General features: G+C 39.7%; 1 protein-coding gene across 1 annotated transcript in view; it reads left to right on the top strand.

Moving 5' to 3' along the window:
* The window catches only part of LOC114311305 (NAD-dependent malic enzyme, mitochondrial), a 95,221-nt gene that overhangs the window by 34,840 nt on the left and 35,893 nt on the right, over positions 1 to 24,488 (top strand). Inside the window, exons 7-8 of the mRNA XM_028257428.2 lie at positions 5,242 to 5,345; positions 5,480 to 5,563. Of these exons, the coding sequence (XP_028113229.2) occupies positions 5,242 to 5,345; positions 5,480 to 5,563 (188 nt within the window). The remainder of the gene's footprint in view (positions 1 to 5,241; positions 5,346 to 5,479; positions 5,564 to 24,488) is intronic.

Genomic DNA, 24,488 nt, shown 5'->3' with positions numbered 1-24,488 from the left:
AGTTGGTAATTTTCCATTGGTCATAGCCAGGATCCGTAATACCTGGTGTGTGAACTCTCCCATTAATATATTCCATCTCCCCTCTACTCTTCAGAGAAAGTGTCAGATACTGAAACCATGAAAGGTAATTCTAACCACTAAACAGAGCGGTGGTGATTTTGAGGCTAGGGTTCAGGTTCTCAGATGTAGTAGTCATAATTGGACTGGAGCTCTCCCTTTTAGATAGGTGAGAATTAGTGGTGGATTCACTAGTTAGTTTAGCCATAAGAACTCTATAATTTCAACACAAAAACCCTTGCACGAATCACAAGAATAGAAAGAGAAATGTAATGGGCTGGAACAAGCAAAATCACATACAGACCACTATGAGAGCATAACAATCAGATTCATGGGTCATCTATCAACCTAAAAAATAAATCAAATACGGGAAAACAAGTCTCCAATCAAAACAAGTGCTGAACTGTGTTCAAGAAAGTGGAGGGAAAAAAGACTTGGGCAACAGGAAATGACCAGCTCTCAAACACTCATCCACAAGAGCCGAAATACACAAAAAGAGGCTAGGACAGCCCTCACAAGGGTCGACTAGACCAGAGAGGCCTTTGGCTGAAGCCGAAACAGCTCTGTGGGACCTTGGCTAGTTCCAACAAAGACTTACGGACCAGAGGTGGAGGATGGGTGGTGATAGGTGGCGGCTGGTTGGTGGCAGCGGCTGTGTGGGTGACGGTTTTTAGGGTTTTGGCTCTAATACTATGTAATTTAAGAGAATACAAAGCCTGGGTGATGATTATGATATCATCATCTTTTATATTAATCAATCAATTGTTACAAAAGGAAGCCCTAAGGCATTGATTAAGGAATCACCTTTTATATTGATTGATTGATTGACTGATTAAGGAATCAATCGATCAATCACAATCTAATCTAATTTAAATAAGGAAATAAAGAAATATTCTAACACTAGCGTTTATGAGGCACGGACACGGACACGAACACGGGATACGGCAATTTCTAAAAAATGGGGACACGGACACGGTAGGGGACACGGCAAATTTTTTAATTTTTTTATAAATATTTTTATTTTAATACATATTAATTATTTTATTTATTTATTATATTTTTTAAATAATGTGTTCTAATTAATTATTTTATTTTATTTTATTTTACATACATGTGTTTATTTTTTTTATTTATTAATATGTATAAGTATATATTATCTTATAATATGTATTATACATTATCTTATAAGTATATTTATATATTATATAATAGTTATTAGTTATATATATTATATATTCAATAGTTATAATAATAGTTATATATTATATATGAGAGTTATTATTTAATAGTTATATATATTATATATGAATCAAGACAAGAAGACAAAGATGGGAGAGAACTGAGAGAGAGCGAGACAGAAGCCACACAGAGGGAGACGATCGCGATCGCGATCGCAATCGCGAGGGAGAGAGAGAAGGCGATAGAGAGAGACCTTTGAAAAGGTGAAGGCGAGAGAGAGCTCGTCGAAGTCGAATGGGGCTCTAGATCGTCGAAGTCGAAGGGCTTTGGATCGTCGCCGACCAGGTTTGTACTCGTTTTCCCTTTCATTTACTCTTCTTGCAGTGTCCATGGCATGTCCAGATTTGGACACGCGTGTCCCCTGCAAAAAAATAAATTAAATTAAGGGGACACGCCAGATGCCGTGTCCCCGGTGTGTCCCCGTATCCGACACCGCCACAGCTTTCATTTTGGCGTGTCCATGCTTCATAGACTAACGTCATATTTGTTTCTCATGAGAAACAACCAAGTAACACGAGTACAATCATCAATGAAGAAAATAAACCAGTGAGTGCCAGTAATATTTGGAATCCTAGATGGCCCCAACACATCATTATGAATCAAAGAGAAAGGATATAAAGATTTATTATCACTCAATGGAAATGAGACACGATGAAGTTTGGCAAACTAACATACTTCACAATGAAAAAACTTATCATCCAAATTATGAAATAAACCAGGAAACATAGTATTTAATACAGAGAAAGAATGGTGTCCTAGACAAAAGTGATGAAGCGAAATTTGTGCTTTATTTGGTGAGAATTTTTCTGAGAAATGAGATAAAGGTAGACGGCCACTGTCCTTGCCACTATAAGTATCCAGACAGTAGAGTCCTTCCTTCTCTTTAGCAAGCCCAATCATCCTCCCCATAACCGGTTCTTGAAAGACACAATGATTGGGAAAAAATGTCACTTTACAGTTTAGATCTTTTGTAATCTGATGTATAAAATAAACAAAAGATTTACAGAAAGTTTAGGCGCATGAAGAACAGATTTTAAAGCAAGAGAAGGTGTAAGATTTATGGTTCCTTTTCCTGCCATTGTAATCTGATGTATAAAATAAACAAAAGATTTACAGAAAGTTTAGGCTCATGAAGAACAGATTTCAAAGCAAGAGAAGGTGTAAGATTTATGGTTCCTTTTCCTGCCATGAATGCAAGGGTTCCATCAGCACCTCGGATTTTTTGGTTTCCAGGGCATGGGGTGTATGTCGTGAAATAGTGTGAAGAGTTGGTCATGTAGTCTGTGGCACCTGAGTCTATTACCCAGGTTCCATGCAAATTACAGTCCTTTGAAACACTAAGGGCTTGAGATGAGGAATACTTACTTGAGTGTGCCAATGAACATGAGCCAACCAGTTTTTCAAGTGAAGTAAGGAAGCTCCGAAGTTTCTCAATTTCTTCCTTTTGTAATATACTGATTTCCGAGTTGCTACTAGTTGAGTCTTGGTTAGGTTTGTCATCAACGGCAATATTTGCTTGGTTGGTTGCCTTGTAGAGCATACCGTTGTTGAGTGTTGTTGTTTCTGCCAAAAGGTGTTTTTCCCTTCAATTTCCATCACATCTCCCTATTATGCCTTGGTTTCTTGTAATGGCTGCACCAAAGGTCCTCTTTATTGATTGGTGGTCTGTATGCCTCTGCTTTGTTTGAGTTCAGGCCACTGAATTTGTTTGGAGATGGTGGTTTAACCACAGCCAGAGCAGATCCTTCATCAGTAGGAGAGTCTAACATCACAGTCCTCCTTCCCTCTTCAGTGCGTATGACTGACAATACCTCATTCAAAGAAGGTAAAGTGTCTTTTCCAAGCACTTGCACCTGAATTTGATCAAGTTCCACATTGAGTCCAGCCAAGAACTCATAAATTCTTTTGCTTTCCACAAATTTTAATATCATAGCGGCATCATCACTGCACTTCATCCTAATGTTTTGATTGTAATCGAGTTCAAGCCATAAACCTTTTCAAAGTGTTATAATACTCAGTAACAGACTTTGTACCTTGTTTTGTCGAGTGAATCTTGGTTTTAGTTTCATAAACCAGGGCTGCATCCTTAACTTTGGAGTAGGACTGCTTCACGGTGTCCCATATGTCTTTGGCAGTTGTCAAAAACATGCAGGTTCCACTTATCTGTGGTTGCATCGAATTCCAGAGCCATGACATAATTGAGGAGTCTTCCACTTCCCAAGCCTCAAACTTTGGATCTTCTTCACTCGGCATCGGACCAATCATGTGGCTGAGTTTTCCCTTACCCTTTAGAACGTCCTTACCCATTGAGACCATACCAGATAATTTCTTCCATTGCGATATGATGGCTGTAGGTTCTGATATTCACCATGTGAGGTTTGACTTGGTGTTGGTTTGAGCAGTAGTTTCGGATGTAACAGACATTGTGGGATTTTTCTGGGTTAAGTTTGAACTGTTTGAAGGCGATAGCAGGCCAGGGATTAAAGGCAATGAAGGCCAAGAGATATTCTGCAATCAGCAATGAAGGCTGTGCAGAAGGATTCCTGAGATAGAAGAAGAAACAGGAGCAGAAAAAAACCTAGAGCTCTGATACCATATAGATGAATAATTCTTCTTACTATTAACTGAGGGAAAACATACAAAATATATAAAGTACAAATGACACTTATTTAGGGAACTAATTCTACATGAAATCAGGAAACAATTGCTAAAAGTTAGGGCCTAACTAACTGCAGTTATGACAGGAAACAAATACAAAGTATACAGGCTGTACAATCTTAGTTTTAAAGGGATGTAAATTCCCTGTTCACCAAGTCAACCAAATCCAGAAGGATTCGCCAACATTATGTTCTACTAGTTGCAAGGAATGCCACTAGAAAACAAATGGAACTAGTGTTTCCATCTGGAGGTTGTGTTGTGTTTGCATCAGGCAACTGCTCTACCATGCTGCCAAAAAGCTGATGTTCTTATAGCAGTGCAGTGGACTATCCTAGTTCGTACGCAGGCCAGTCTGATGTTTAGTCATCAATGTGAATAATGTCGACTTAATCTGTATTATGCTTGTCTTCCTGTCAGTTTGTAACAGTTAAATTAAGTGATCTGATCTCAATCTTCTTTGAAACAGATGACATCACACTAGCAATAGATGCCCTGTTTGATGTACTGACACAACTTTCTAATTCTAAATATAGTTGTTTTTTCTGTAACAGTATTTTCTTTGAAGAGGGTGCATGCGGGTTTCAAGAACATATTTCATAAGAACTTATTTACTTCCAAATTAGTGATCTTCCTGTAAATTAGAATCCCTAGTTCTAATGGGAATTCAATTAATTTTTTGTAATGTGATTTTCATTGGATGTTGCCTCTTCTTTCTCTGTTTTAGTAGTTAATTTGAGTTATTGAAAGTTTTAGAAATGTAAGAAAAATGTCTCATTGTTCCTGGTAGTTGGAGCAGTTCGTTTAGCTGCATGACTGCAACATGTTGTTGTCTTGAAGTTAAGCTAGCTTCCTGCATATAAATGTTGTAAGGACCCAGATTACATCATTGTTTGTTGTTGTAAATTGGGTGAACCTTGTATCTCCAAGAAAATCTGCATTGCCAATATTGGAGCATATCAGGATTCAATGCTTATATATCATCCTAGTTTTAAATATACATATGGTTGTGTACACTTACTAATTTCTTAGTATTGGTAACTACATCAAGCATGTCTGGTTTTTTATTTTTATTTTTATATATATATTTTGTGTGTGTGTGTGTGTGGATTTACTTCTAAATTTACCTAATAAAATATTGGATTTGACATTTAGGCCATTGTTGGCATGAATTTATTTGTATTGGCTTCTTATCACATTCTAATTTCCTTAAAATTTTTGTGCACATCTAGAAAAATTATTTGCTCTTTGTATTGAAAATATTAATGATGTCGTCATCCTTTGTCTTAGATTTGGGATTGCAAGAACACCGCCTTGATGGAGAGGAGTATATTTCAGTTATTGATGAGTTCATGGAGGCTGTGTTCAGTCGTTGGCCAAATGTGATTGTACAGGTATCTCGTTTTTTTTTTTTTTTTTAAGTTTAATTCTTGTACAAGTTATTAAATAGAATTTAACTTACCTTTTATCCCTTCTTAATGTTTTCTCCTTCTCAAAAAAGATACTAATACAACTTGGATTGCCCCAGTTTGAAGATTTCCAAAGCAAGTGGGCCTTCAAGTTATTGCAGCGTTACAGAAATAGCTACAGAATGTTTAATGATGATGTCCAGGTAAACAACTTTCTTGATTACAAGTGATAGCAATGTCATTTTCTTTTTTGGATAAATTATAGTAAACCCGCTTGAACTATGATCCTTTTGCACTTTGCCTCCCTATTGTCCAAAACTCAACATTCCAGCTCCCTTTTAGTATATGACTTATAAATGTAGTGCATGCCATTAACTGCAAGTGTATTTTCCCTTCCAAGATATAAAGAGATAATGATTTGTGGGGAAAAAAGGTAAAAATGCTCTTAATTTTGGAGTCAGATGATGATGATGGGTGGTGAGTCTTCACTCGATCTACCAGAAATTCTTTGTTCGCAACAAACAAAATCCAGCACCTCCATCCTCACTCCCTTTTCCTTCGCCCCTTCTTACCACCACTGTCTCCCTCTCCTTCCTTTCCTCACACATCCCCCTCTAACAACTGCCACCACCATCTATTTCCCTCCCTTCCCCAGCCCTTCTGACCACTGCACCTTCCTTCTCCAGCCCCTTCTAACCACCGCCACTTCCCCCCTTCCCTTTCACGTCCAACCCCTAACCATCACAACCACATCTTGAAGGGTTTGAATCATATGGTATTTTTGTAGAGCAAGTAGCTGAGGAGAGGAGGTGTGGTATGGCAGAATGCACATCATTTAATTGAGATGGGCTTGCTAGAGGAGAGAGATGGAGGATTTTGATTAGTCTACATAGGCCCAAACCAAGTGACAATTTATTTATTTTTATTGTGTCCAGTTGCACCTATCAGTGGTATCTTTTTTATAGGATGAGACTTTGAAAAATTCTCAGATTTTGAGGAACCTACGGGAGCAAGGAATGACTGGGGGTTGGGGAGATACTTAAATTTCTGATAGGGGGCCCTTGTTATGAGTTATTGAGGACTATGTTGAGTTGGTGCTGTCGTTGCTACAAGTATGAGTACACAGGAAACGGTGTTGTTCCTACTCTTAATAATGGAGTCAAGGCTAGAAGTTTTTTGCCTTCTTTTATTTTTTTATATCTTGAATCACTAAGAGGGAAGCAAAAACTGCATAGAGCAACAGGAAGACTCAAACTTAGGAATCACGCCTAGTAAGGGCAAGGGGAGCGCTTCATCCACCAAGCCAACCCTTGGTATTGAGATGACATCTTGTTGATGGAAGAGTTTTCTTTTCGAGGGTCATGGAGAGGAGATGGGTTGACATGGGGTTGGCCATAGCTTTGGGTTGAGGAGAGGTGGCTGAGCCATCTGATTGAGATGGGGGTTAGGGTTGATCACAGGTCAGTTTGATTCAGATTTCTCCTTGGCCTGTCATCACTTGAACCAAATGCATTGGGTAATAAAATTGATCAACCATTGTCGACTGATTTGCTATTCAAAATCGACAGCATGAAACCATTCAATTTGGCTGTCGGATTGGTTGGTAATGCAAAACACAAATCTTCGATTCAAACTTGTATACAACTAAACTCACAAATAGATCGATTTAAACATGTGAATGAAACAAACACAATCAAACATGCATACAGATCTGAGAGTGAAACAAAGAGTTGAGAAAAGACAAGGCAAGAGAGAGAGGAGACACAAAGACGAGACTCAAAGCTTTCAATGTCACCTAACCTAAGAGGCACAAATACTTCTAAGAAGGTAACAAGTTGTGTCATACATCGTGTTAGACACTGACACAACATGACACTTGTCGGACACTTTCTAATACTTTGACACACGTGGAACACATTACAAGCTTGTATAAAATAACTTGGAATCCAATCATAAAACACAAACAATGTAAATTTACACATTCATCTCCTTTAGATTATCAAAATTATTATATTTGACTTAAATATTCATATACATGACATAATAATAATTATTTTTTCTTATATATGACAAGATAAATATTAGAGGTGGCAAATGGGGGGGTTTAAATGGGTTGTGCATTTAAATAATTCAACTCAAACCCGCCTATTTAATAAATGGGTTTAAACGGGTTGAGTTGAATAGGATATGGGTTGGACAAATCTATCCGACTAACCCGTCTATTTTATTGAACTAGTTTTATCAACAAGAAAAAAATTTAAAATATTTTTTAAACAATTCATACACATATTTAGTAATGTATTTCAATATATATATATAATCAATGATGTTCAAGAATCATTTTTTTTTTTTTTTTTTTTTTTTTTTTTTTTTTTTTTCGGGTGAGAATCATGTGCAATTAGACATCGGATTCGTTTGGTTTGTATTTCTGAAAAAATTTTGGGAAATTTTCTCTACAAATAAGTTTTTAAAAGTAATCAAACCAAACAAATTTTTCCAAAAAAATTTCTCAAAACTTGTAAACCAAACAAGTTTTCCAAACAAATCTCTCTCTTACACACATCAAATCAATCACTTTTTCCAAAACTCTCTCTCAAAATAATTTTCCAAAACATCTTTTGAAAAAAACCAAACCAAACAACTTTTCGTATTTTTTATCTCTAAAACACATCTCTCAAACACAAACCAAACATACCCATCATTTTCTTAAATGCAAGAAAATATACTCACTAAAAAATAGATATAGTGTAAGTTTAGAGAAGAGAAGGAATTAGGAAATTAGTTAAACTTCATTCCCTTTTATATTAATAATACTGAGTAATTATAGGAGTGCCATAAGTTATAATATATGGTCCAGCTCATTACACCAATCAACGGGATAAATAAGAATAATAAAATACAATCACTTATTTCCTATTTTAACACTTTCCCTCAAACTGGTGCAAAGATATCCCTCATGCCCAGCTTGTTGAAAATGCCATGAAATGGTTTGCTCCCTAGTCCCTTGGTAAGAACATCGGCTAGTTGGTCTCCAGTCTTCACAAAGGGAATGCATATGATGCTACTAGTGAGTTTTTCCTTGATGAAGTGGCTATCAATCTCCACATGCTTAGTTCGATCATGTTAAACTGGATTATGAGCTATGTTGATTGCGGCCTTGTTGTCACAGTATAGTTGCATGGAGTCAGTCTGATGGATTCCCAAGTCACCTAACAATAGTTTAATCCAGAGTAACTCACATACACCCTGAGCCATAGCTTTGAATTCTGCCTCAGCACTAGATCTAGCAACTACATTCTGTTTCTTATTTCGCTATGTTACTAGGTTGCCAGCAACAAATGTGCAGTATCCGGAAGTTGATCGTCTGTCAGTGACTGATTCAGCCCAATCTGCATCAGTAAATGCCTCCACACTGAGATGGTCATGTTTAGAGAAATAGAGATCCTTTCCAGGAGAAGACTTCAGATAGATCACGATTCTCATAACTGCCTCCAAGTGGGAAGCTCTAGGAGCATGCATGAACTGGCTCACCATGCTCACAACAATGGCAATGTCTGGACGTGAATGGGATAAGTATATGAGCTTGCCCTACTAGTCTCTGGTATCTCCCCCTGTCCACTGGATCTCCTTCTTGAGCCTCACTCAGTTTTTGGCCTGGTTCTAGAGGTGTATCACATGGTCTACCTCCAAGCATTCCAGTTTCCTTCAGCAAGTACATACTTCCTCTGGCATATGAAGACGCCATCCTTGAATCGAGCTACTTTAATGCCCAAAAAATACTTCAAATAGCCTAAGTCTTTGATTTCAAACTCCTTGGCTAAATATTATTTCAAACGAGAAATCTCCTCAACATTATCTCCTGTCAGAACAACATCATCAACATAGACAATAAGAGCTGTGGTCTTACCATCTGAGGAGTGTTTCACAAAAAAGGTGTGATCAGCTTGACTTTGCTTGAACCTATATTTCAGCATAGCTTGAGCAAACCTTTCAAACCGAGTCCTAGGAGACTGCTTTAGCCCATAAAGTGACTTTCGGAGCCTGCATACTTTACCGTTGGACTTAGCATCTGCAAAACCAGGAGGAATATCCATATAGACCTCTTCTGCTAGGTCTCCATGAAGGAAGGCATTCTTCACATTAAATTGATGAAGTGGCCAATCCAAATTTGTAGCAAGAGAGAGTAAGATTCTTACAGAGTTCATCTTAGCAACCGGTGCAAATGTCTCCTGGTAATCCACTCCATAAGTCTGAGTGAAGCCCTTAGCAATTAGTCTTGCTTTGTACCGTTCTATGGAACCATCTGCCTTGTGTTTTACCGTGTACACCCACTTACACCCAATTGGATATTTTCCTCTAGGTAACTCCACTAACTCCCAAGTGCCATTCTTGCTGAGAACTCTCATCTCTTCCATCATGGCATGTTTCCATTCAGGAGTAGAGAGAGCATCCTGAAAATTGGTAGTTAGACCCATAGAAGACACTTTAGACAGAAAAGCTTTATATGAGGAAGACAGATGAAAATAAGAGACATGATTACTAATAGGATGCGGAGTATATGACCTAACCCCCTTTTTATTAACAATGAGAACATCAAGATTTGACAAAACATGAATAGAAGCACTAGAATCAGAATTACCTGGACTCTCAAAAGAGGGGGGTGACTTTGGGCACTCATCTGGAGAAGAAGTTGGTAGTCGAGGAATTAAAGTAGTCTTTTGCATCCAGGTGACTTGCTGTCTGTCCTTGTCCCTGATATAAACTCTGCCTGCTTCCTTTTCCTCAATAACTATTGGCTTATCATTCGCTATTTGTTCAATCACTGGCGGAAGTGGAACAAGAATCTCTTCACATCAAGGCTCCTCCTGAAGGGATGACTGTGAGACCGGGAGGGTCAGAAAGTAAGGCTGAAACTCAAAAGAAAGTGATATCAATGGAGACAAATCATTTGCGAGTGGGAGGATGATAACACTTATAACTTTTTTTGGTGGTAGAATAACCCAGAAAAATACACTTAAGAGACCTAGGATCCAATTTACCACGAGTGGATGAATGATTATGGACAAAGCAAACACAACCAAAAGTCTTAGGAGGAATGGAGAACCTGGAAGGGGTAGACCTGAACAAAACTTGAAGAGGTGTTTGTTTTTGAAGGACTTGGGTAGGAAGACCATTAATCAAATAAGCGGCAGTGAGAATCGCTTCCCCCCAATAGGACCGAGGAACTCACATCTCAAAGGATGGACAATGAGCAACATTAAGGAGATGGTGACTTTTGCGTTCTGCAACATCATTTTGTTGAGGGGTATTAGTGCAAGAAGTCTGGTGAATAATGCCATCTGTGGCGAAGTAAGTGGCAAGACCAGAGTCAATATACTCCTCCCCAATTATTAGAACGTAGAATTTTGACAACCGCCCCAAACTGAGTACAAACCATTTTATGAAAATTTTGAAACACAGAAAAAATCTCACTTTTATCTTTCATCAAATAGACCCAAGTGGCCCTGGAACAATCATCTATGAAGGTAACAAACCATTTTTGACCAGTTAAAGACAAAACGAGATGGGCCCCACACATCAGAATGAATCAAAGAAAAATGAACTAAACTTTTATTAATAGGAGCAAAAGAGGCTGTGTTATTTTTCAAGTTGACAAGATTCACATTGAAAATCTGACACATTACTTTTTTCAAAAACAGAGGGAAATAAATGCTTAAGTAATAAAAAAAAGGAATGTCTTAAGCGACGGTGCCACAGCCAAATGTCGTCCTTGGTGGATGGTAACTGAATAGAGGAATGAGCCAGCTTGTTTGTCTGATCCAGAATGTAGAGCCCATGTTCTTCTCTACCACTGCCAATCCTCCTCCTCGTGATAAGGTCCTGAAAAAGACAATGATTAGGAAAAAAGGTCACGTTACTATTTAAGTCACAAGTAATACGACTCAAAGATAAAAGATTAACACTGAAATTGGAAACATGAAGGACAGAAGACAAAGGAAGGGAAGAGGTGGCACGAATTAAACCTTTCCCTGACCCATACAAAATGGTACCATCAGCCATATGCACTTTTTCCTGACCTGAGGAGGGGTTATAATCAGAAAATAAATTAGAGGAGCTAGACATATGGTTGGAAGCACCGGAATCAATAATCCATGGTACAGTCGTATGAGATAGCAACGCACATGGAGAGGAAGCTAAGTTACCTGAATTGGCAAAGGAAAAAGAGGATGCACCTGTAGCAGAAGTGGAGGCTCGACGGTCTAGCAAATGGCGAAGAGCAATCTCAAAATCCGAGGCATTTAACCCCGAAATATCATCAACGGAGGAGACAATTGGAGAAGAAGATGATGGCTCAACAGTGTCTGAAAGGTAGGCTTGTGCATTGGCCCCGCGGCCTCTAGGACTAGACCGACCTCCAGAAGTACCAGGATGGTCGTCTTGGCCACCAGAAGGAGTGCCATGCAGCTTCCAATAGGTCTCTCGTGTGTAGCGAGGTTGACGATAGTAATCACAGTACAAATTATCCTTCTTAGAGGAAGGATGAGACCCACGAGTCACATGGTTACCATCGTGAGAGGGTATAGAAACCAAGGCCGAGTGATCAGTAATAGCAGAAGGAAGCATCGTAGAACTGCGACTCTTCTCATTCTGCACAAAATCAAAGGCTTTCTGGAAAGAAGGAAACACATCTATGCCAAGTACCCTACTTTGAACCGGATCATACTCCACAATTAGGCCTTCCAAGAACTTGAAGACCTGCTCTTGCGCCACAAACTTCCGGTAACTAGCAGAATCAGTGGGACAGACAGGTTTTTAATCCTGAAGGTGATCAAATCGCTTCTACCCATTACTAAGGAAGGTAAAATACTAGAGGATAGTCTGCTCACCTTGTACCGACCTTTCAATGGAGCAACGTAACTCGAAAGCCTGTGAGAAGTTTCCCTTCCTGGAGTAAGTAGTTACTACGGCCTCCCAAATATCCTGGGCGGTGTCCATAGACAAATAGCCTTCTCCAATCTCCGGAACCATAGAATGGATCAACCAGCCCATAATCAGAGAATTGGTGATCTCTCACTGGTCATAATGAGGGTCGGTGATACTGGGTGCTTGAATCCGCCCATGAACGTATCCTATTTTCCCCTTGCTCTTCAAGAAAATAGTTAGACTCTGCGACCATGTTAGGTAATTTTGACCATTGAATAGAGAGGTGGTGATTCTAAGGCCAGTGTGGAGGGTATTAGTCATAGTAGAAGGGATGACAGAACGCTTGCCTTGAGAGGGCTGAGAGGTAGTAGATTCACTAGTCAAATCTGCCTTGGGGACGCTACTAACTATTCCTCAACCACAATGCCAATCACAAACCCGAAAGATGAGAGTGGAGGAACAAGTACAATAGTAACTAGAAACTCATAAAGAATGAAGAATCATTGTGTTTTTTTTTTTTTTTTGTGAAAGAGAATTAAAGAGTGGTTAATAACCAACCATTAAAAACGAAGGAGACAAAGGCAGACCTAGAGGCAAGGGTTGAAGTTGAAGAAGGCAACAGAGGCAGAGGCAGATAGAAGGCTGGTTGACGAGGCCCAGATGGCCAGAGGGACGATCGATGACCGCCTAGGAAGCTCTGACAGAGGCCTCAGAAGCCAGAGGGACTCAACAACCCCCTAGGAAGCAAGAGGGACTGCCGACAGCCCCCTAGAAGGTGAGAAGGATGGTCGACGACACCTAAGAGGCTGTCGAGAGAGCTGGGCAAGGGTGTGGGGATTGGGGTTTGACTGTAGGTAGGTTGGGTGTGGGCTACAGTGGTCGGTCTGGACTATTTTGATGGTCTGGACTGTTTTGACGGGAGAGGAAAGGCAACAGAGAGATGGGGCTAGTGTTTTGGCTCTGATACCATATAAGTTTAGAGAAGAGAAAGAATTAGGGAATGAGTTAGACTTCATTCCCTTTTATATTAATAATACTGAGTAATTACAGGAGTGCCATAAGGCATAATATATGGGCTATCCCATTACACCAATCAAAAGAATAAATAAAAATAATAAAATACAATCACTTATTTCCTATTCCAACATATAGTGTAATAATTATTACTGACGTACAAGAATCATGTCTTTTTCTTTTTCTTTTTATTTATTTATTTATTTTTATTTTCTTTTTTTTTGGGGGTGTTGGCTACATATTTTGTATAAGCCAATCACAGTTCGACCCGTGGCAGGATGAGGGCAATATGGGAAAATAATTCAAATCTTCAATCGTAATCACACACGTGACAGTTAGTATTAGTTACTGTGGATCTGCATAGCACTAGATTAGCAAAGAGATGCAAAATGACGTGGCTTCAACGGTTACTCATATTTAAATTCAAAATTATGAGGGAAGCCTAACTGCAGATATGGCATAGTGGAGCTAACTGTAAGGCAGCATGATCGGCGATCATGAAGGGATGATTCGACGGTTAGAAATGCATTTCGACGGTGGTCATTGAAAAGTATAAATAGCAGAGAAGGCCCCAGAAAGACCTCCAGACTCCGATCTAAAAAATCAGTTTTATCTACTTTATTTTTCCTTTCAGTTTTTACATTTCTTGTTCTTTACATTTCTGTACTTCAAATTCTTGCATTGCATTTCGTTCATAGGAGTAGTTTCAAGTAATTTGTTGCTGTAAACCTCTACGAGGCTGATTTAGATCTTTGTAAGTCTTTCATTTTACTTAATGAAATGCTACAATTGATCTTCATTTAATCATTGTTTACTTAATTCTCCTAAACAAAGCCACCAGTAAAAGTCCTCTTCATTGAGCCTGAAAGAAGTAAAACACAATCGTCTGATAATTGGTTGGCAATTAATATTCTGTAAGGACTGATTGATCCTTTCTGCCACGCTGACAATTATAACAATAACCTTCAAAAGCCAAAAAAGTTAACATATATTTTTGGCACGCCCAGTGGGATTAATTGAAATGGCTAGACGTAAGAGACAAGGAGAAAATGAACGCTTGGAAGAAGGCGTGGAAGGAGAGGTAGAAATGCCTAATCCAGAGGATAATGTGATAACACATCCTGTGGAAGTACCTGTTTTATTGAAACCTATGGTGTAACAGATCGGCACTTCGGAACAAGTACCACATGTTCAAAATATTGGACGAGGCCAAGGAATTGGGCCATCCACTGTTCCATCTACTCAGCCAATGAATCCATGAGGAGGCCTAGTAGATGCTATGAGACAGCAGTTAATGAACACAATGGAAAGATGGGCAACATCATTTTTGGATCGAATGAATACTCATCAACCAACTAACGCAAGGCACATAGAGGAAATTTCAAATGTCCCTCAGCAAAGATTGGCTAGAGATAAACAGCCTATGCAGAGTAATGGACATACTAATGGTCAAACTAGTAACCAAAACTATGAAAGACCATCACCTCAATCTTGGTATGAGCCTCTTTCGAGGCCTGTGACAAATCAAAATGCTTCATTACTTAACAGTGATGCCATGCAAATGGGTGGATCTGGCCCAATACAAGAAAATAGCATAAGGATGTTTCCAAACCCCATGTTCGAAGCCATACCTGGCACAAGGGGGTTTACTAATCCTTTGTTCGAATTTGTACCCGGGGGGTTGGAAGGGTTTCCTGCAACTAGAAGAGACACAACACCTGTTCCAACACCTTTCGCAGGTCCTTTCGTAGGACAAGCTCAGACGGGTTTCTCATACCCTCAACAGCAGCCGGCACCACAGGGACAACCAGTCCCAAATATGCCGCCCTATGGATCAAGAAGACCTCAGGCACAAGGTTGTCCACCAAATCCTGTGTTTGTTCCTCCAGTAGTGATTCAACAAGTACAAAATATGGTTCCTAGGGACCAAATTGCTGATATTGTTAGAGAGATGTGTGGACCGATGGCTCGGGGGGTTCAAATTCCTGTGTACAGGAAGCCATATCCAGAATAGGTAGATAGGGTACATGAATACCCAAGAGGATTTAGGATACCAGACATTGTTCTTTTTTATGGGAATGGAAACCAGTCAACGGTTGAGTATATTGCTAGGTTCGCTGCTCAATGTGGCGAATTTACCAATAATGATTACATGAAGTTAAGATTGTTCCTAAATTCTCCAACTGAGGCAACCTTTGTATGGTATATTAACCTTACACCTGGCTCTATCTAAACTTGGCAACAAATGAAGGAGGCATTTCATACCCAGTTCTTCCAAACAGAGCCAGAAGTTTCCATGGCGGACTTGGCAACGTTGACTTAAAGGCCTGATGAGAAGGCCACTCAGTTTATTGCCAGATTCAAGAGAGCACGAAACAAATATAGGATCATTTTACCAGAGCCTGAATTTGTGAGATTGGCTCAAAATGGTCCAGAGTTTAGGTTTCGAAAGAAGTTTGACTCAACTGAGTTTAGAGACTTAGTGGAACTAACCTATAAGGTGTCTAGGTATGAAGCATTACTAGAAGAAGAACAAGATTGAAGTAATACATCATACAAGACGTATTATAGAGATCCTAATTATTAGATTGATGCGACAGAGATTGTAGGAGAAGAACCTGTGATCTGTGAGGCATTAATTTATAAAGACACAACAATAGACTAGCAGTTTAAAAAGAAAGACCTTCACGGGAAATACTTTTTTGATTTAACGAAGGTAGATGACATTTTTGATCATTTGCTTGCGGCAAACTTCCTGAAGTTACCAAAAGGAGTCACAATTCCTTTTCCAGAGGAACTTAAAGGAAAAGTGTATTGTAAATGGCATAATTCTTGGTCTCGCTCAACTAAAAACTGCATTGTTTTTCGAGACAAGATCCAAGAGCAGATTCGAAAGGAGAGTTTAAAATTCCCCGCTAAAGCAGAAAAGGTCATGGGGATTGACATTAATTCATTCCCCGAAATTGGAGAAGTGGCAGCCAATGTCATTGTGCCAGACTTCCAGAACTTATCCTTAAAAGAATTAGAAGAGGTCAATGTGCAAATGCATGTTGCCAGCCAGACTACTGTCAAAAAGGATGTTAGAAATTTACCAGCTGCTGGACAAGGTGTAGCAGGCCAGAGAGAAGACTCTGATGAAGAGGCACTAGATGATAATTCTTTAGAGGCAGTTGTCATGCAAAGAATGTGTCTAAGGTGCAGGTGGAGCTACAAGTGGTTGAAAGAGCTTCCGATTGATAGGAAGCAATATTATAAGGATGTGCAGAGGTGTCTTAAATCAACCAGTGCTTATAACAAGAGGCCATATCCAACTGGTACTAGGCAGCAGCCATTCATGGCTGAGCCAATAGCCACTAGAATGCACTCAAAGGGCAAAAGTCCTTTACATGAATTCAGACCACCCAACTATTACAGAATGGAGGGCAATCATCCTGAGAGGAGACTTGAAGTGGGCTCGAGGCATGGGATCAAAGCCAGAGATTGGCCCCCTAGACCAGCCTCACACAAAAGGGAAAGTGGCCACCTTCATGGAAGGCACGAATTAGGCCCAGAACAAGGGGTCAGAGCCAAGCAGTGGCCTTTACAGCCAGTTTTGAAATTGGCTTCGAAGGAAGAAAGAGGGAGTTCGACAACTGGGCTAGTGGGTTCACGGGTACCTGGAGTCCGAGATTGGTTTGTCATGCAGAACAAACCTAGAGAAATGTCTACCCAAAGAAATGTTGTTGGAGACCAGGGTAGGATGGTTAAACCTCCTTTGGTAGCTCCAAATAACTGGGTGTTACGAAAGCATCCAAAAACAAAGGAACCAAATATGGTCGCGGTGATTTCTAGGTTCTAGAGGAGAAAGATCCAACGAAGGTACACTCAGTACCAGAAGGATCTGAAAGAAAGTGGAGAAAGCTCTTCATTGGTCCAGCCAAAGGGCTAGGCAGAGGGAGAAGAAAGTTCAAAGTTAGATCATAATCCAAAACCGACTCCTCAAGACAAAAGGAGTTGTAGCAGGGAGTAATTGGCCAAAGTTCGTTCCGAATTGAAAGCCAAAGAAAGATCCAGTTTGGCAGGATTGAGAAAGGCCTTGATGACAAGTGATAGTGAGACAGAGGGAGAAATTGACTTTGGCCAAAGGAAGGAGATAGTTGAGGAAGAAATGTTTGAAGTCTTCATGGTTGAACAGTCATTTTTGGTCGAAAAACCAGCAGAAACAAACCATTCGAAAGAGGTTGTTAGTAATGAAGTGCCAGAATGCAGTATGGAGGATGCTTCTGAAGTAATTGAACAACTTGGCTAGGAAGAGAAGCAGGTACAGCCAGTTGTCCAATTTGGCTTGTTTCCTCCAGTATCAGTGAATATGGTGCATATACTACCACAGGAATTCCAAGCTGAAGATGAAAACCAAGGTCAGGAGATTGACCCAATTCCAGTTTCTAGTGAAGACTCACAAGTGAGTATGGTGCAAGATGAATCCGAAGTGGCCACGCCAATGGAAACTGGAGATGAGAGTGAGGAAGAGGTGAGCATTAACCTCTCATACCCTTTTGAGTATCCCACAACAACCATGACATAGCATGTCAAACCCTTGTATATCAAGGCCTTTTTTAACCGGATACAGATGAATCGGGTATTGGTGGATAATGGGGCAGCAGTGAACCTGCTTCCGAAATCTTCTTTGAAGAAACTAGGAAAGAGGAACCCCAGACTAATCCCAACTAGTACAACCATTGCTGGTTTCGCTGGTGACAAACAGATGGCTTAAGGCATTTCACCAATCAACGTGAGTGTGGGAACCAGGGACTCCATGACGACATTCTTCGTTATCGACATCAATGCTAAGTATAATGCTCTACTTGGAAGGGATTGGATTTACACCAACAAATGTGTGCCTTCTTCTCTACATCAAAAGATCATGATGGCCTTGTGCAATTGAGAGACAGAGGAGATCAACGCAGACCCTCAACCCTTCATAGCTTGTGCAAATTTTGCAGAGGCCAAACTGTATACTGAAGGAGTGGCACCACTCAGTGTACTGAGGAAACCTGATGGATCAGCCGAAGTGACGGCGGATGAAGAATTAGCACACCTGAAGCACTTAGTCCAAGAAAGTGCTGATGAAGAGTTTATCGCCAAAGATGACAATTATGCCTGGTTGTAGGCAAAAAAATGGAACCTGGGAGGCCATATCTTTGGCTTTAATTAAGTTCTCAGTATTGGACATAAAATCAATAGTCCAGAGGGTGCAAGAGCAAGAAGCCATGGCAATTGGCTGTAAGCAGAAGCAGCAACAAGTCAGGGTTTTGGCCTTGGATAAATACTGTGCACTGGACATTGAAACAAAAGTCCAGGAGATGCAGGAAGAAAAAGCCTTGTGGACAGATTTTGTCTATGAGGAAGAGGGCAAAGACGTTGAATCAAAGAAGCTGGGAGCATAACAAAGCAAGGAGACTACTTCGAAGACAGAAGAAATAAAAAAGGAAACATTAGTGAATCCTCAGATGCAAGACCCTTTGGAAGAAGTGAACTTAGGAGAAGGTTCTACACAACAGCCCACCTATATAAGTGCTTGGCTGAATGCTCTTGATAGGGACCAGTTGTTGGTAGTCTTAAAGAGATATAAAGATTGTTTTGCATGGTCCTATAATGAACTGCCAGAATTGGATAGGTCATTAGTAGAGCATAGGCTTCCTATGAGGCTTAATTTCAAGCCATACAAGCAAAAACCAAGAAGGATGAGTCCTAAAGTGATTCAGAAGGTCAAAAAAGAAATTCTTAAGCTCCTCAAGGCATGCTTTATTAGGACAGCCAGGTATGTTGAATGGCTATCCAATATTGTGCCTGTAGTTAAGAAGAATGGTAAAATGAGGGTATGCATCGGTTTCAGAAATCTGAATTTAGCAACTCCGAAAGATGAGTATCCTATGCCCATAGTAGATTTATTGGTGGATAGTTCAGCAAGGCATTAAATTTTATCAATGATGGATAGGCACTCTGGTTATAACCAAATCTGCATTGCAGAAGAGGATATCCATAAGACAACATTTAGATGTCCTGGGAATATTGGCACCTTCGAATGGGTTAAAATGCCATTTGGCTTAAAGAATGCTGGAGCTACATATTAGAGGGCTATGAACACTATCTATCATGATCTTATTGGAGGATATTTAGAGTGTTACATTGATGATATTGTAGTGAAGTGCCAATCCATGGAGTAACATTTGTTTCACTTGGAAGCAGTTTTTGAAAGAATGAGAAAGTTTAAGTTGAAACTTAATCCTCTCAAATGTGCTTTTGGCGTATTAGCTGGAAACTTCTTGGGTTATGTAGTACACAAGAAGGGAATACAGATTGATCAGAACAAGCCAAAGCTATCATCGAAGCCAGACCTCCATCAAGTAAGAAAGAAGTACAAAAATTCCTTGGACAGGTTAATTTTCTTCGAAGATTTATTTCTAATACTGCAGGGAAAACTAAAGTATTTTCTTCCTTATTAAGGTTGAAGGATGAAGAGGAATTTGTGTGGACAGCAGAGTATCAAACTGCTTTCGAAGGAATCAAAGCCTACTTGGCCAACCCTCCAGTGTTGATGCCACCAAAGGCTAATAAGCCCTTGAAGTTGTATATAGCTGCAACAGAAGATTCACTGGGAGTTTTCTTAACCCAAGACAATGAAGAAGGCAGAGAGCAAGTAGTTTATTACCTTAGTAGGTTTCTAAATTCTTGTGAATGTAAATATTCAGCTGTAGAAAAGTTGTGCCTTGAATTGTATTTTGTTGCAATGAAATTAAGATACTATCTTTTGCCTACAACTGTCTTGGTAATTGCAACCACAGATTTGGTTAAATATATGTTATCTAGACCTATGTTGAGGGGAAGAATTGGCAAATGGATACTAGCTTTATCGGATTTTCATCTAGAATATGTCCCCCAAAAGGCAGTAAAAGGACAAGTTCTAGCTAATTTCTTGGCAGACCATCTATGTCAAACAGAAATCCAAGAGATAATGGAACTTGGTATGGTTGGTATTGAACCATGGCAAATGTGGTTGATGGATCGAAAGCCGATGGTTTAACTGGAATTGGTGTGGTGATTAAGTCACCACAAGGGGTAGAAACCACACATGGTTTCAGAGTGGATGAAATTACTTGTTCCAATAATCAAGATGAATACCAAGCTTTAATAATGGGACTAGAAATACTTATTGGATTACAAGCTCATGCAGTTGACATATTTGGAGATTCTCAATTGATAGTTAATCAGGTGAAAGGGATTTTTAAATGTCAAAGTGTAAGTATGTTGCCATACTATGTTGTTGCATTACATTTGCTTTCTCAATTTTAGATAGCAAATGTAACTTATGTCCCAAGATTCTTGAATAACAAAGCTAATGATGTAGCTCAGAAAGCTTCGAATTTCAAGAGGAGGGATAACATTCAAATGGACATAAGTCAAACAACATATCAAAAGGTAATACCATCCCTAAATAAAAGGAATGTGGTCTTAGAAGTCAATCATAATGACTTACAAGAACAAGATTGGAGGCATCCAATAATGCAATATCTAGTTGGCCCATCTTCGAAAGCCAGCAGAAAAATCAAATTGCAATCTATGCAATACATAATATATGGTAATGCTCTTTACAAAAGGGGGGCAGATGAGTTATTATTGGAATGTTTAGGTCCAAAGGAAGCATTGACAATCATGGTTGAGGTTCATGAAGACATCTGTGGTGTTCATCAGACTGGTGTGAAGATGAGATGGCTGTTTCGAAGACATTTTTACTATTGGCCAACCATCTTTAAAGATTGCATAGAATATGCTAGAGGTTGCCAGGCATGCCAGAAGCATGGTGCAATAAGACACATACCCATAACTGAGCTGCATGCAGTTGTGAAGCCTTAGCCGTTTAGAGGATGGGCTATGGATATGATAAGGAAAATACACCCACCTTCTTCGAAGCATCATTGTTTCATCTTAGTGGCCACAGATTACTTCACTAAGTAGGTCGAAGCTAAGCCGTATAAGGCTGTAGATCAGACCGAAGTTATTGGATTCATTAAGATCTGATCCACAGATTTGGCGATCCACAGATGTTGATAATGGAACTGTATTTGATGGGAGAATGGTAAAATCTTTTGTGGCAGAGTTTGGAATTAGCTTTGTTAATTCTACTTCCTATTATGCACAAGCCAATGGTCAGGCAGAATCATCTAATAAATCCTTGAAGAAAGGAATACAGAAAGTTATGGAAGACAATCTCAGGGATTGGCATAACTTGCTGTTGGATATACTATGAGCTTACAGGACTTCTCTAAGATCAAGTACGAGAGTTACTCCTTATACCTTAGTATATGGGCATGATGCAGTATTACCTATAGAAATTAACATCAGATCCTTAAGGGTGAGAGGTCAGGATCAGTTAGTTCCTGAGCAGTATCATCAAAGTATGTGCTTGGAATTAGAGAACATAGATGAAGCTATAATTCTGGCATTAAATAGCATTCTTTTCCAAAAGAAGAAAGCAGCCAAAAACTATAATAAGAAAGTCCAGCACATTAGCTTTGATGAAGGTGAATTGGTATGGAAGACAATACTCCTAATAGGGATTAAAAGCCATAAGTTTGGCAAGTGGTCACCTAACTGGGAAGGACCATATCAAGTTCATAGAGTCTTGCCTTCGGGAACATATCATTTGAAAAATTTGAATGGATATGTACATCCCAAAAAAATTAATGGCAGATATTTGAAGCCTTATTATCCAACCATATGGGAGACACAAGGAATAGAATAAATGCCAAATAAAAGAGCATGAAAACACTCAAATGATAAATAAGGATTTTATTTCATAATGAGTTGAATACATGTAGTCATAGATTGGTCTAGAAGTTAGTACAATGTTTCAGTTGTTCCTTTACAATAGATTTTCTACTCTTAAGAGATGGGAACAACTGAATGGCTGTAGCTATATCTTGTTTTCGATCAGCCAGTCCTTGGTTGGTGATCTGCAGCTTGGTGGCAATTCGATCCAAAGCCTGATTGACTGCTGATAATTCTTCTTCAAGTTGAGCTTTCTTCTCCAGTAGTTGAGCTCGGAATTGGGAGACAGAGGAATGTTGCTCCTTCAATTTTGACACTTCAGCATGAATTTGAGAAACAAAACTCTGGTCTCTCAGCAATTTCTCCTTTGCAGCCTTGGCAACATGGCATATGTTGATGTAAAAATCAATGGTGGCTGCCGCCTGAGATAAATGACTTGAAACAGTCATGCTGGATTGCTCAACAATCTTACAGCACTGGAGGAAGCCGTTTCTGATTATAGGCCTTTGTAAGGCTTCGAAAGGAATTCTTGAGAAGGATGTCAGTAACTCCAAACAGCTGTCCAAGTCTATTGAAGGCAAGGGAGTCTTAACACTGGAGGAAGAGCTCTAAAAAATTTCTAATAGAGAATCAGCTAGGGCTAATGGCTCAGCTTCATTGCTAGCTGTTGGAATGGTGGAAGGCATGTCAAAAAGACTAGCTAGCCTAGCTTCGAAGATGTCCACCTTATCCGTTGACATGGAGGGTGCAGAAAGAACTCTGGTAGAAGGAAGAAACGGCTGCATAGGAGTAGGAGAAGAAGGTGAAGTACTCATAACAGTCTCTATAGTTTTGGCTACCAATAGCTCAAGAGAAGAGGGACTGGTGCTAGGCAGAGATAATGGACGAGGAATTGGAAGGCTACCAGTGTCTTCTCTATGGAAATCAACTATCACTGGAGGTGATGTAATAGCTGGAATTTCCTTAGGAGGGGAAGGAGCGGCAAGGATTAAAGGAAGAGCAAATTGAGTAGAGTTGAAAGATATGTGAGGAAAGTATGAAGTCAAGCCAAAGGATAGGGATGCAGGAATGTTTGGCCTCAAGAAAGGTATGGAAAATATAGGGCCAGGAAGTGGGAGTATTATCTGAATGAGCTCCACATTTTGAGGTTGTTCAACTTTAGTTGAAACTGAAGGAATCCTTGTTGAAGGAGGAGGCAGAGTTGTTGCTGTTGCAAAAGAAGAAATACAAAGCAATGTCAAACCTCAGTATCACGAATTTGAGAAAAATGAATGGAGGCACGAAGGAAATTACTGGTTTCAGAAGTGGTGGCTACGATTGGAGAACTGTGAAGAGTATAATGCCCAGCAGTTTGTTGTTTTCTTGCAACTTCTCTTTGGAATGCATCATCAGCAGTAGCTTTATCCTGAAGCATTTGTTGTTGCTGCCTCTTCTTAGCCCTCTGAAATACAATAAGTTCTTTGGAATGCTCTGCTTCCACTGCTTTAGCAGATGCTTCATGAATGGGGTCTCCAGTGAAATCAGCAAGAGAGACATTCATTTTCTTCCTTCTCTTTAAGGGTGTCTCTTGCTCTTCTTCTGTCTCTTTTATTTTTGTTTCCTCTTTTTCTACGTGAACCCCAGGTACCTCCTCTTCAGGATCAAGTAAAAGCTTTCTTTTCTTTTGTTGTTGCTGTTTGCTCCTGAGAAGGTTTAAAGCTTGCACTTTTTGAGGAGAATCTCTCTGAGAGGCACCAGCACCACCTATATCAAAAAAAGAGCTATAAGTAAAGACAAAAGCATCATAAAGGACAAGAAAAGGAAAGAAACAAGAGTACATACATTTCTTCGAGGTAGCTCGAGTAACTCTAGAAGGAGTTGAGGCAGCATGAAAAGACTTTGTGGTGACAGGTGCAAGAACTGAAGCAGCAGGAGCAGTGGAAGAGGTAACAACTCCGGCCCCTTTGGGCTTGGCTTGAGGTACATCCAGTACCATTAACAGATCTTGAGGGGGAATGGCCAATGTACTTCCATATTGGCCATCCACCAGTTCTGGCATCTTTTCAGTATATTGCTTTGAGGTATGAAGGGGAAGTACTCAAAGTCAATGAAATCCTGGATAAATTTAGAAGTTGCTTCTTCCAATCTAGATCTTCGAACCTTCAGATCCTTGCTGGTGAGGCTTAAATTGGTTTGGCTACAGAGAGGTATTGGGACTCCTTGTGAAAAGCCGAATTGCCTAGCAAATTGGGCAGGATAATAGGACTTAGCAATGCATTTGTAAGCTCTGGGGTTCATGGTCCCGATGAATAATTCTCTGGGAATCATAATAGAGGCCCACGTCTTTATGCTGAGGTGTAGAATAGGACCTATCACTTAAGAAGGTCCTCAACCAGGATGGAC

Source organism: Camellia sinensis, chromosome 5 (genome assembly GCF_055761805.1).
Source record: "Camellia sinensis isolate YWXY chromosome 5, ASM5576180v1, whole genome shotgun sequence".
Lineage (NCBI taxonomy): Eukaryota > Viridiplantae > Streptophyta > Magnoliopsida > Ericales > Theaceae > Camellia > Camellia sinensis.
Note: the sequence above shows the minus strand (reverse complement) of the source record. Positions and strands in the feature narration are given on the sequence as shown.